The 14,672-nt window shown below is 37.7% G+C and overlaps 1 protein-coding gene across 30 annotated transcripts in view; it reads right to left on the bottom strand.

The window, feature by feature from the left end:
- Window positions 1-14,672, bottom strand: part of LOC113069495 (transcription factor 7-like 2) — an 86,005-nt gene that overhangs the window by 40,535 nt on the left and 30,798 nt on the right. For 18 of the 30 annotated variants that reach the window (XR_003279733.1, XR_003279732.1, XM_026242594.1 and 15 more), the window contains exon 5: window positions 7,684-7,743. The exons of the other annotated variants lie outside the window; for them this stretch is intronic. Coding sequence is in view for 16 of the 18 variants with exons in the window: in XM_026242594.1 (XP_026098379.1) it covers window positions 7,684-7,743 (60 nt within the window). In the remaining 2 variants the exon portion in view is untranslated. The remainder of the gene's footprint in view (window positions 1-7,683; window positions 7,744-14,672) is intronic. 30 annotated transcript variants of the gene reach the window in all.

Below are 14,672 nucleotides of genomic sequence, written 5' to 3' on the forward strand. Positions count from 1 at the left end.
AATGGCGGAGAGATATAACAATTAAAGGAGAAGGCAGTGGGCAGACAGACAGCCAGTGTGGCTGCGCATCCTGAGCTCAAATTAGCATACGGGAAGTCCTCCAACAGGCGTACAAGCTAATAGTAGCTGAGGATGGAAGAGAAACACAGTCATAGCTACCAGCAGAACCAAACGTTTATAAAGGAACACCCAGCGGAGGGCGGGCTGGGTTTAATAGGGTAATTAGACACACAGGCAACTAGTTATAAAATTATAGCACAGCCATAATATTCTGAAAAAGCTTCGATGTTAAAATGATCTAATGTTTTAGTTTGCGGTGTGCCTCCAGACGTGCGGCTATGTACGATGGAGCATAATTCCACTTCCTGGACCAGCGCCGTGCTACAGCTAGCTTTTTTTTTACATTTACATTACATTTAGTCATTTTGCAGACGCTTTTATAAGAAGCGTTTACTACAGCTGGTCTGGATGAGAGGGGTCTACTAACATTAAATTAGCCATGTGGTATCAGTTTGCTTCCTTCTGGACACAAAACATATGATGGCTGACAGGAAACATTCAGTGCTTGAAAGCTAACGGTTTATGGTGCTATCTGCATGATCAGTTCATAACCACTGCATAAAAATACATCAGTTTTATACAGTGTAAACTGGTCTTTATTACCAGAGGGATTATTTCTTGGCATCATGCATGTGTATGTCAGAAATAATATAGCATCGCAGCGCTACTGCCAAAGAGAGGTCCATGGTGAGGCAGTGGGCTTTTCAATAACCTGCAAACTACAGAGCGCATAAAAACCCACTCAGAGCATTCATGCGTCTGTCTGACACTATTATTAAGGAATGCTCCTCGAAAAACACTCGTAAAACAGCTGTGCTGCCATAACAGATCTTATGCGGCATAGAGACAGTGTAAAAAGAGTTCCAATTAAGGCAGTCGTTTACAAAGGGGGAAATAAAATGGAGACGAGTGAAAGTCTCTGGGCTTTCCAACAGGTGCTGGGAGAATTGGGATAAAAAGGCATGCAAGGAGCAACCTCTGTATCTAAAGGATAGTGGTGACACCTCAGCTTTTTCTCTGTTCGCATCAGGGGTAAAGGAGAAAGAATAAAATCCGTTGTGTGAAGAAAAATGTCTTGTTATGGAGGAACGGAGCATGTCGTAGATAAGAGTAGGCCGGTGTTCAAAGGGATACAGGCCAGTGAAGCGCTCGCTTCTTTCTCCACATCGCTGCACTGTCCTTAATGAGCCTCCCAATAAAGCCTTGTCTCCTGTCTGCTGTCCACGGACGGCACGCCTGTCTCACTTCAATCATGACCCGCCATTTTATTTATTCATTTTATTCGTTATTTTTACTGAACTCCGAAAGTTCACAGTACTGATAAACAAATAAAAGCACATAAAATATGTGCTAGCTATTATTCCCAGGTTTATATACTTTCAATTAACAGAGACAGTTGAAAGGAGACAGGAAACATTTCAACGTAAAAGGGCTAGGTGGCGTTAGTCGTCAAAATGTGCACTGTTAAAATAATAAAATAAAATAATGATTTAATAATAATAATAATAATAATAATAATAAAAAACAATGATTAATTAAAATGATCAAAAAAGTCAAGTAAAATAAATTTTTACTTTAAATAAAATGATAAATAAAATATATTTAAAATGTAAATAAAATTAATAAAAAATATAGTACAATTAATAAAAATAATAAAATCAAATAGAATTAACTATAATTCATTGGGAATGGATTGGAACTTGCAAATCCCAGATGATCACCAAGGATCAAGTGCTCACCACAACTGCGACATTTAACTAGGGTTAACGATGTATAAAGCTTATACATAAATGTTAAAAAAATTTGCTTTCCAGCAGCAAACAAAAACTTTTTTCCATTCCATCCCTCTCAGTTGTCATTTTTCCATCCCACCAGCCTCTGTTTAGTCTTGCATGTTGTGGTCAGAGTAGTGACCGACTCTCCTGGACATGTCAGGGCTGCCCAGTTAGCTGCCTATCACAAATTAAGCCTAAATACAACACATCTGTTTTCATCACAGCGTTGTGCGGACGGGCAGAAGTAAACATTCTTCTCATATCTGAAAAAAAGCTAAATAAATGATAAAGAGAGCATGTGCACACCTGCAACAGCGTGCCAGAACAAGACCACTTTAGCTCACTGAATCATTCCAAAAAAAAGGCCGAACTAAAAAGAAACAATAAAAACAAAGAGATTTTTTGACTGAGAAAAACAGTCCCATGTCATCTTTCTTTTTTAAAGCCATAATGGAGACAGAAAACTTGGCTTTGACTGCACTTACTGTTGAGAAACATCAAAAAAACAAAGACGCAAATAAACAGAAAAAAAAAGTCTGCAAAGAAACTGCTGAGAGGAGCGAAGTCAAATAAATTGGAAGTTCGTCTCACACAAGGCGAGCTGAAGCACATCTGAAAACAATCTAAAGAGGGAGAGAGCGCAAGAGGACAATGCAAAAACGGCTCCAAAATCAAGATACTGAGTGACTTCCAAAAAAAAATTAAAATCCCTGTAGCTCTCTCAGTGAGGACTATGGAAGTAAATGTGATTTTGGTCAGCTTAAGTGCTCACTAGAAGGACGTTTTAGGGGCCAGCGCACACATATGCACCAAAAGAGGGAAGGTGTAAAACTTTAACTGTCACTGCACATTCAGCCATAACAATAAATGTTCTTTGGGAATGTCATTTTCACCCCTGCCCAATTCTTTGCATTTCTTTCTTTCTTTCTTTCTCACTTACTTCGACACAGCTCACAGCTCACACACACAAACACAAAACTTCTGCATCTCACATCGTGTGGCCAAAACCGTCTGGCCATAAAGCAGTCAGCATTTGCATCTGAAGCATGGCAGTGTGGGGGGGGGTCTTCGTCCAACCTAAACAATGGATTAGCTAAGGAACGTGATGCAGGACTCTGCGTGATTTCAATGGTCCCAGACCGCCACTACTTTCACGTGCGAAGCCAAATTCCACATGATGAGTGATCATTCCACATGAGTTCCCAAATATGAATTTGCATAACCACACATTTAATGGAGAATACTATTCATTTTCACTCCAATTAAATTATGCAATGAATATATCTGCGATCGTGGTGAGCAAAAAAGCTTAATAAAACAACCAGAGCACAAAAAAAGCTGCTCTTTCTACAGGCCACCCGAGGGATGGAGAATAAATCACTTCAACTTCCTTTCAAAAGTTCACCTAAAACTTCCTGGAAGCACAACAGGCATGCTCAAATGAAAATAAAGAGAGTTAATTGGTAAAAACAACAGCAATTCTCAAAAAAAAAAAGAAAGAAAAAAAAAAGATATTGGAAGGTATGGAGACCAATAGGCGGAAAATATCTACAATTAGGCTATGCTTTTGGATTGTAAAGTAACAGATTATGTAAACAGAATAACACTTTAATATGCTCATTCATTATTCTGTATTTTAAGTAATGCAAAAATATAAATTGTGACTGGATAGTCAATCATAAATAAATGCCTTTTTTGGTTTTGCATATAATATATTTATTTTGTCTATATGCAGCACCAAACGAAAAAACATAATTACATAAAATTATAATTTAATTGAATAATGAAATATAACAAAAAAATACTTTAGCTTTTAACCAATAGGATTTTAAAAGTTGGGTTGGAGAGCAGCAGAGTAACATGAATTAGAGACACCAACCAGACATATCTGAGTCCCTATGAAATCCTTTTTATTCTTTCACAAATTCCATTTTTTTCTGTTTTCCATGAATTTTCTGGATTCCATTTAAATGGTTTCATTACATTTTAATAATCAAAAGCATATCTATTTTTCATATTTAACAAGGATTTATTATTATTATTATTATTATTTATTTATATTTTCAGAAATATGGTGTTGTGTATATAAAAAAAATATGCTAAATAAATTCTGGTTAATCAATTTTCTAGTAAATATTCCTTTAAAAATACTATGTTAATAATAATTTTATTACTAGAAATAGTAGTACTATCACAACATTAAATAATATATTTCTGTCACAGTTTCTTTAAGTTAAACTTTTACTTTGACCGGTTGTTGAGAAGACCTTTGTATACGATATGACAATAGTTTTCGCAAATTAAGTAGTCAAATGCCCATGAAGTGACTCTCAGAGTAATTCTAGAGATTATGTATATGTGTTCATGTACTCATATACTGAGGCGGCAGAGGCTGAAAACATCGCAAGCATCACGCACTTCAGAATGTGTGTAGTAAACGAAACAGTGTGTCTGCGCCATTAAGACACACAAAACATTCAGGATTCTTATTTAAATAGTATTTTTGCGACACTAGTCCACATCACATTCTGATGTAAGTGTAGTGTACTGACCAACTTTATACATCCAAAACATGGCAAATTCTCTGACATTCCGCGTTATACAGTATTTTTTATTTTATGACTGGATTCCATGATTCCGTCCGCGTTTTCCGCAGAAATCATAAGGCCCTACATATCACAAAAAAAATTGAATGACCAAGGTTATAAATGTTTAAAAAACTTCTTAAGAAATAAAGCGCATACTATCTTTAAAACTGGAGTTTTCTCCATCATCTCTTCCCCCTCCTCTTACTCGATCTCTTTCTCCATTCTGAACTACTTTCCCAAGCTACTCTAAAACAGGCCTGTGAAAGGAGGTCACATATCAACTTACCAAGCGTCCCTCTCTGACCATATGACCCCTTCGGCAGTCCACGAGGCCCCATGTCATTCCATCACACTCTCTCTCACTCGCTGTCCCCTCGCATTCACGTCTTCCAAACAACCATCGAAAAGCTGCCCCCCTCCCCTCGTCTGCCCATATCCCGACACTAATTGGTAAATCTGTTGAACCATAGCACTCCCAACAATGAGACACCTGGAGTTCTGTCAAAACAAGTTTCCCTGTGAAATAGCCTCAAGTGCTAATACAGTACGAGTCCTGGCTAACACCGTCTTGCGAATATAATGCGTGTGTGGTGGGGGAGGTGTTACAGAAAGGTGTAGTGAGGGGAAGTAGTAATGGCACTTCTGTGAAAGTTTAGATTCTCAGAAGTTTGGGAAGGAGGCGCACGATGCTGCCAGGCTCCACTGGAAGCCCACAGGAAGTCTTTGTGGAAGTTTTGGCCCCAACGAAAATCCCCAACATTCTTGCAGTTCTTGTTCAGCTCCCTCCCCACCCGACATCCCTTCTGCTCTCTCTATATTTTAGACGGACCATAAGGAGTGATCTACGTAAACTCAAGAGTGCTAACATGGCATCATGCTGTGGTTTGTGTGAAATCATGTGTAACTAAGCTTGAAATCCTAACTGAGAACATGGAACCTGGATATTTTCTAGCCAGTTATCTGAAGCAACACAAACAAACACAAGCAGCGACACACATGGAGGCATTAGCTCAACACATTGGATTTTTCACTCAAACAAGATTTGACTTTCACGACACATATGAAACAGATATACACTACTTAAGGAACTCTTGGTGGAAACTTGTCAAGCAAGTTCTGACAGAAATGCTTCATGAAAACAAAACATTTCTGCCCCCAGCAATGAGTGTCAATGAGTGTCAGATAATGAAACATATGAAGAAGAATTGTTTCGTGATTTTATATACTGCTCCTTAACTAGCTTACCCAGCAACAATTCCTTGTACTTCAGTTAACCAGCTAGATTCAAGGAGCATCAAACCAGTGTGAACTGGCAAACCACCATGGAAGGGTAATAATTTTCTTCCTATTTTCATATTTAAGGAAAATGTTAAATATTTTATATTTCAGAAAAGAGTTAAAATATTAAGATAAAAAATATTAATAACTAAGAATAACTATTTGACTCAAATTATGTCTCTACTTTGTTCAAACCAGTAAAAATGAGCTGAAACCAGTAGGAAAGCAATACTCTAACTTGAGGCCAGATTCAATTAATTTATTTAATATTCCAGTTTATAAAACAACTACTTTATTTTTATTTTCTAACTTAAGGGAAACATTTTAAAATGTTTTGTATTTCAGAAAAAAAATCTTAAAATGTTGTAAAAAATAATAATATAAAAAGACAAGTTTAGATCTTAAAAAAAAAAATTCTAAATAGCTTGAAACAACAACAAAGACTGTCATTTAATTTTTACAAATAATAAAATAAAATAAAGAGAATCGAAAAATTATTCAAGAATTGCACATATTTTATCCTAAAACCTTAGTATAGGATCAATAATTCTCCTGTGAGATCTGCTTTGGCTACTCCGAAGGTTAGTCCTAGGAATTGCTGCTGGACTCCAATTTAAATCTCACAAGACTTTTCACAGAATGAGGGTTACCATCTCAACATGAACTACATGAACCTGAGGGACAAGACAAAAATAAGACAAGCACATCCCGCAATGCCACAGCTTTCTCTACAGACCTAAACACAAGGAGATGAGGTAAACAATCGCTCGCCCCACTGATCCTTGCACCATTGTGGAGTTCTGGCAGACCAAGGCACCCATCGTGCCCCCCTTTTGAATTCCACACACTGTTTGTGTCCATCAAGGAGGGCCGAGGTGCAATTGAGACACTCAGCAGCAGTGGCCCCATGTTGTGTCACTCCGCGCCACATCAAAAACAAGGCAGACACTCTCGTTCGCCGTTCTCGTTCTTTCCCTCTCCGCCTCATGTCGATGGAAAAGAGGACATTTAGAAGGTGGCTCTGTATCATCCAAACATCCTTAACCTCGACCCATGCAAACCAAGTCACGTACACATTTACAGACACATGGGTGCGCGTTTGCACACAAAAACACAAACCACTCCACCTCAAAACTTCTCGCTGGCGTACGTTCAACCCCAGATGCTACAAATGAAAAGCATCCTCTTCACACCAGCTGCTTCAGAGAAAAGGAAAAAGAAATCAGAGAGAAATAATCGCCACCATTCCGGAAGATGCAGGAGAATAATTAACAAGGCAGAAACGGGGCCTGCGAGCAGACAAAGATGAAGCTCATGAGGCATTTCGGGCTGCCAGGAATCCAGAGATGCTGCATTTTGCACCACTGGAGTGGCGCTGATGCTTTCCTGTTATACGCAAACACTGTATACCGTCACAGGGAAAAAGCATGGTGTCAAAGGACAGCAACAGTTTACAATTACCACACAAGCAAAAGGCACAAGGGCCAAGACTGCTCATGAGGGTGTGTGTGTGTGTGAGCGTGTTTGTGTACAAACGCAAAGCAGATTCAATCCCATTTTATAGAAAAAGAGCAAGAACACAGCAACAAGCAATATCAAATACAGCAGAACATTGCACTTTAATCAAAGCCAAAATAGTTTTAGACATCTCTCATTGTAATGATTTTCATATTCTCTATTCTATACCCTGCTGGAAAACCCAGCTTAAGCTGGAAAACTGTAACATGTTTGCTGGTTATCTAGTTGGTCATAGCTCTAACAAGCTGGTCATTAGCTAGTTACCCAGCCAAGGTGTCCCGAAATCCATCCTGAAAACCTTTAGCTGGTGTGTTAGAAGCCAAAGACGGTCTACAAACTCAGACTAGCTAATGACCAGGCCAGCTAGAAAACCAGCTACCAGTTGCGACTGGATTTTCCAGCAGGTAATTCATTTAAACAATCAATAAGCCAGCTGCAAGAAACTTGGAATTCGGGATTCTCACCAAATGAAATTGGTGAAGACTCAGATCAGTCTGTCCGGGGAATTCCAAGCAGAAGGGCCCCTGCAAGGCAAAGACGGACGTCCCGTGTCACAAATTGAGAACATGGTACACTCATCACTCAACCAGGGCATGAAGGCAAAAAAGTCATGACTTTTAAAACCACAAAAATGTCTAGCTGTGTGTGGCACCCCTCTCCTTCCCTGTCGGTTCCCTCTCTGACTGCAGTGTCAGGCCGCTGCCAGGTACAAGCCCAAACATATCTCGCATACAACACACAACACACGCAGAATACACAAGTGCATGTTTATTAACAGTGATTTGAGGTTGTGATACTGTTCATCTGACTGACAAGAAGACTACTGGTGTGCCTTTAGGCACTGAGGCTGTGAACACCACGTTCCTGTTGCACCATGTCATCTGAGAAAAAGTTAAACTAGCAATGGCTTACATTTTCACAGAGGAAAAAAAAAAACATTATTTACTCTTCAGCGTCACACTATCCATCCGAAATCAAGCTAATATGCTGATTTGGTGCTCATGAAACATTTCTAATTATTATAAATGTTGAAAAAACAAAACAATATTTTTGTGGAAACCGTGATAATTTTTTTTACAGAACTGTTTGACGAATAGAACTTAAACAAATTAAATTGATTTGAAACATACGTTTTTTGTAATTTTATAGATATTTTAATGATTTGATTTAATCTTTGCTGAATAAAAATACTAATTTCTTAAAAATATATATATAATAATAATCTAACTGACCCTAAAATTTTGAATGGTATTGCATCTCAAACGTTTCTCCCAAAATACCTTAAAACCACAGAAATAAATTATGTATGCACAGTATTCTAATATTATAGAATTTACTAACACTCTTAAAAATGTAATCTGTAAAACATCTCAAAATGAATATTCATTACTGTATATCATAGTTTTGGGATGCATAATTCCATTTTGTAACATTTAAAACAATTGCTTTATAAAATTATTTTGGCTTTTTAATAATATTTATAATTTAATATTTATTTATAATTGAATAATATATATAATTTAATATTTTAATAAAGTAAATTTTTTTTTTTACAGTTTTAATAACTATTTAATATAAAAATTAGACAATCTAAGCAAATCAGACACTGACAAGTATGATTAAAGTAAGTTAAGATCACTTCTGACACTCTGAAAGAGACTAAACAGGACATCTCAGGATTTAAATCTGAGATTTAAAGTCACCATTTAATCTCAATGCTGTCTACGAGAAACTATTATTTGAGAGATATTAAAGAGATCTGAAACATTGCCCTGCAAACTGTCATGAGGTGCGAGCTTCCTGCACTCACAAGGTTACATAACAATATAAAAGACAGAAGGGCTGATGACCTTGACACCAGGTCCCTCATAAAAGCGTTTGTTGACATTCATTGAGTTTGGTTAAGGAGGCCTTTTATGCACTACACAAGAGCACAAGCTGAGATGTTCTCCAAGCTTTGGCAAAGGTCTCAGGACAAGTGACATCTCCTGGTTTCACACGGTCCTGTCAGGAGCGGCACAACTCCAGTTACAATTACATACAACAGGCCAGGGTTACATCACTATGCACCAAACAGCACCAAAAAAGACGGGAAGCAAAAGGTGGAGGCCCTATGGAAAATGAGGGGGCGAGAAAAGTGAGAAATAGTTAGTAGAAAAGGAAGGAGAGAAGAAAAAGAAGTTGGTTCAGTGTCTTGTGGCTTTGACACGGGGGTCCTCATTACCAGCGAGGGGGCTGGGGTTTCCCAGCATGCCTCTGACCCTTCCAGCCATTGTCAAGCCAGTCCAGGTGCACCCCCATTCAGTCCGAAAAAAAGGCAGCAAATTACCCAGCAAAAACTACAGGCCTCGTGCTAGCTTGAGACGCTACTCCTACTCAGCTGGAGTCTGGGAAAAGGTCCTGCATACTTTATCTGTGTCAATAATTTACTTTACTCTTTATTTTGAACGTTAAATACCTCAATACCTAACTTTAAGAACAGTTTAAGCTTCAGCTACGACAGACTTGTGTTGTGACATCAAACAGCAATCATGCCCTCATCGTACAGCAGCTCAGGTGGGAGGTCCCGCTCTGTCAAAACACAACACATTCCATCACTTCCTAAATACTAATTACCATACAGGAACAGACAAGGACTCCTCCAGCTATTCTTTCAAGCTCCACCCCTTATACGCTTCCTCCTTTCTCTACATTCTCACTGTTCCCGCGCTTTCCTGCTGTTGGTTCACTTGCACACATATGCACACTGTTGTGGGGCCTCGTGGGGAAATGGTTAACACTCCAGCCGTCCCCTGCTGCCTGTGAAAGCCCAGAAAACAATGGAGACATTGTCCAGTCTCAACAAGACTCGGTGCAAGAGGACAATGTGTGTGTGTAGTGCGCCTGCATGAGATTGTGTGTGTGAGTGTATCCTTTTGTCTTAGCCTTATTTTAGAGAGTAACATTGAAATATGAACTTAAACATATGGTAGATAGCCAGCAATCAATGAACTTCTATTTCACTGATTTTATCTGAATAAAATTAGTTTGATAAAATAATTTGCTACACATATACACAGTTTCCACTAACAATTTAGTATGTCACCCGACCTGCAAAATGACTGCACTGGCTTTGCACAGTCAACTTAAAAAAAAAAAATCATTAATAATAGTAATTTGTAATATTATTAATATTTATTATTATTTTTTAAACTTTTTTTGCCAGTTAGTTTTTTGTCTGTGAAATAATCAGTACTTATTAATAAAAAAAAATTAAAAAAAAGGAAATTGACATTTCCTGTGTAAGCAGACAATTGTTGACCATAATAAAAAGCTGACCAGACTTTATTCTGTGCTTTACCAAACTTATATATGGGCTACAACAAGAAACGCTACACAGGAAAAAACTGACGGACAGCTGTGCATGCAAGTCGAGCAAGAGAACGAGAACAGGAAACTGATCCCGGAACGAATGGCCAATGTGTCACAGATGTGGGTAAATCTATCGTTCCGTTGTTTCCAACTCCTTCCCACTAGAATTGCAATCTCATGATCCCTGCTCATATCATCCTTGAGTTCAGACTCTGTCCGACGCCAAATACACACCACATGTGTTTCGCAGTCTACCTGTCTGAATTGACATTTCTGTATTACAGTCTATATAAAGAAAGGGCTTCACAAATCACATTAAAAGTTAGTGGAGATGACTGTTGGATAAACAGCTTGTGGTACTTTGCAGTAATGTGTTCTTTATGACTTGTGAACAGGTAGTAAATGCTGACTGTGTAGGACTAATAGGCTTTGAAAACCTTGCGGGGCTATTGAGTACTTTAAGCATCCTGGCACTGCCTTCTAGGGGCGTGGACAGAAACGAGATGGTCACTTCCTGTGCTCTATTCAAAGAGCAGCCTGGTGTTGCACCTCTATGGCCACATGTGACCGCGACAAAAAAAGATAATGTGTGAACGGTTTCTATGACTATAGTCACACAGTTTTTGTTGAAGGCTGACAACAGTACTTGTTAACTAGTGGTTGGATTCCACTTCAGATAATAGGGGTGTAAGAAAATATCAATACACATGAGTATCGCGATGTTTTGTTTGGCGATACTGTATCGATTCTCAAAAACGGAATATCAAAAAAAAAAAAAAGACTTCATACGAGATTCATGGCAGTTGTTTCGTTTTGAGTTTACATCCCGACACCCTGGTGGCAGTCTTCATCGCTGAACGAGAATGACAGTAACAGGAAATAATAGCATTAGGGCATGCCACTAATGTTAGCATTAAGCTTTTCGCTGCTAGTAATGGAGGATGAAATAATTATCCCTGCTCCTGGTTCGTCTCACAAAGCTGAAGTGTGCCGTTATTTAGGCTTTTGTGGTAAGGTCCACCACGGGACTGTGGTGAGGGCGCCGCCTCGGTCCCGATGTGTCCCATGTGAAGAGGGGCTCACAAAGGGGTCAAGGTTGGCTGTAGGGTCGCGACATTTCTCTCATTTTGAAGGCATTTTGTGCAGTTGGGGCGGCGCTCGCATCGCGGTTTTGGCGATTCCACGCAGAACAAAAATACAAAATGAAAAACCTGTGAAATCCAAGTTGAAAGGTTCAACGTCCGTATTTATCTTATTGTTTTACAATAGTTTTGTTTTCTTTAGGAATTCTGTAAGCATTTTTTTATTGATATTAAGCAGATGTCATTTTTTGTTCAGATCAAAATGTTATTACATTGTACTTCACAATTGTAAACTGAAACTGTGAACCTTTAAAACAGGTTCTAATATTATATACATATATATATATATATATGGTCTTTTTATAAGATGCATCTTATAAGTATTATGCATTTAACTAAAGGATCCTTCAAGCACTTTAATTCCCAACAACCCCACCCTTTACTCGTGCTCCACAAAGATTGGTTCAATAACGCTGAATGTTACAGGGACTGATTATTGCTAGATCCCACTGTGTTCTGGTTAAATCATTTTTATTTACTTATTGCTAAGGTTTGTATATGGTGGTGTGTTCTTACAACAAACAGAACTACCAAATTTTGCTATAAGTTTGATTGCATCACATAATGTTGCTGTTAATAGTGTTTATTGTCTGTTTGATTGCGTCTTTAATTGATTTTTCTGTATATTTCTGCCATATGTACATAAACTGACAGTCATCACTGATAAGCAACTACTAAATATTGTAGAAACTTAATTTTCTGTAAAGTTGCTTTGCAACTATTTGTATGTAAAAAGCACTATACAAATAAACTTGAAATGAATTGTGTCCTTAATGACAGCTTTCCTAAAAATATATCCTATTCCTAAAATAAGAAATATCCCAATATATTGCCTTGCTGACAGTATAGCAATGTATCGCAACATATCGTATCACGACCCCTGTATCATGATATGTATCGTATCGCCAGATTCTTGGCAATACACAGCCCTATCAGATTAATAATAAAAAAAAAATATTTATCTCAAAACGTATTTTTTTTAAACAACATTTAATTACAAATAATAATTAATATAATACATTTAATATTTTTTAAAGATTTCCTGCTTTATTTTTTCCTCTGAGGCTGAAACAGGCATCCATGCACAGATGACACACTGTTTTTGTTTTTGTATACTTTCTATATGAACAAATAATCCATGTCACGACATTTTTCTGTTCTTGTGATAGCCATAAAAATTTTAAGAGTCACTTCGGTTATAAAATGGAGTTTATAACCGATCTGCATATGAAAATAACCATATTTAGCACTCTAAAACAGGACTGACAACTGTAATTTGCTTCTGTGTGAATACAACTTATGTCAAGTATCTGCTTTGTGTGTTACTTCATTCTCTTTTAGCTAAACTTGTAGACTTGTTTGTTGTCTCTCTCTCTCTCTCTCTCTCTGTCTCTTTCTTCACTCTCACTTCATTTACCTCATTGCCACCCTATCATTTTACGGTATCACCTCCTCTCTTCCGCTGTCCACCTGTGCGTTTGTATCTCTCTCATTGGTGTTGGGTCACTTGAACTTCGGCTTATGTTCCTTATCTCATGCCCATCGGCGCGCTCTTATCAGCCCACGGCAGACAGGCGTCTTCAGAGCCATGGGTCAAGGTGGGCAGGTGTTCTAGAGAAACTACTGTTTACGGTACAATTTATTGATAAGGCCTTCACGTACTGCAGCATATAGGCCTGAGTTAAAAAAAAAAAAAAAAAATCAGCTCAGGGCATTCCACAGTTATCTATCCCTGACAATACCAACTGTCTCCAAACAGATTCACCAACAGAATGATGCAAACCAAGGAAACATCAAATCAAACACACGTCAGCAGAAGAGAGAAGGAGCACGAATGGGAGAGCGAGAGAAAGAGAGAAAGACGAAAGGATGAAGAAAAAATGCAGAATACCATGTTAGGTCTTGATCAAAAAGATTCAAATCGTACCAAATAAACGACTGTAAATGCTACATAGCTAGACATACCATATACAGCAAAACATTAATGCTTGCTCTCAGGCTGTAGGTCTTTAGGGCTGTTTTAAAAGGCAATAGAGAAAACTGCTATTTGCTGATAAGCATTTACAGCCTCATGAGTCAGAGGGATAAAACTCAAGTGCAGTATTTACCTGAGCCTGTCCTTAACTACCTCCCACACATTTAATGATTCAGAGAGGGAGGACCATCATTTTTCTCTTTCTCTTAAAAAAGCACATGGGATGGCTACCCTACATTTAAATGCAAAAATAGTTTACTACCGGTTCAGTAGAAAAATGATATGGCTCTTTAGTAGTGTTCCCAATTCATTCATCATGTAGTCTAGGAATTATTTAATACTTAATAATACTTTAATAATACTTAAAACTGAAGTGGCATATATACACTACCATTCGAAGCTTTGTCATCACAAGCCTCTTTCAAAACCATTAAAAAAATCTTACCAACCTCAAAAAATATTTAATCGTAGTATATATAAAATTGCATTAGACAACAAGTGGAGAAAAAAACTCAAAATATCTAATAGTTTTTAGTTTATGTCACAGCCAAACATGATTATCTACATTTTACTAAAAGACAATAGGCACATACTAAAAACTATTTTAATTTCCTCTTTAAAGGTAACTGGGAATATTAAATCTCATTATACCACATTAACATGGTAAATAGCCAACCAAAACAACCCACACCTATTTAAAGTAAGAACAACTAATAAAACTGAATCCAGTATGTTCAAAATGTGTTTATCTCTCTGACAGAATATTATCCTGGATTGGATGGATTATTCTCTTGTATTCCTAAACAAGACCTTGGAGGCACTCTGTTGCTTCCAGTAACTATGGAAACGCAATGAAGTCCCAAACTCCTGCACTACAATGGAAAGACCAAAATCAAATTTGGTCTATTGTCCAAGGAGAGGAATCAATAACGTGATGTTTTAAGATGGCAAAATTATTTCTGCACAGCCGTGTGGCTAACCTTGA

The sequence above is a fragment of the Carassius auratus genome, unplaced genomic scaffold (genome assembly GCF_003368295.1).
Source record: "Carassius auratus strain Wakin unplaced genomic scaffold, ASM336829v1 scaf_tig00001679, whole genome shotgun sequence".
Classification (NCBI taxonomy): Eukaryota; Metazoa; Chordata; class Actinopteri; order Cypriniformes; family Cyprinidae; genus Carassius; species Carassius auratus.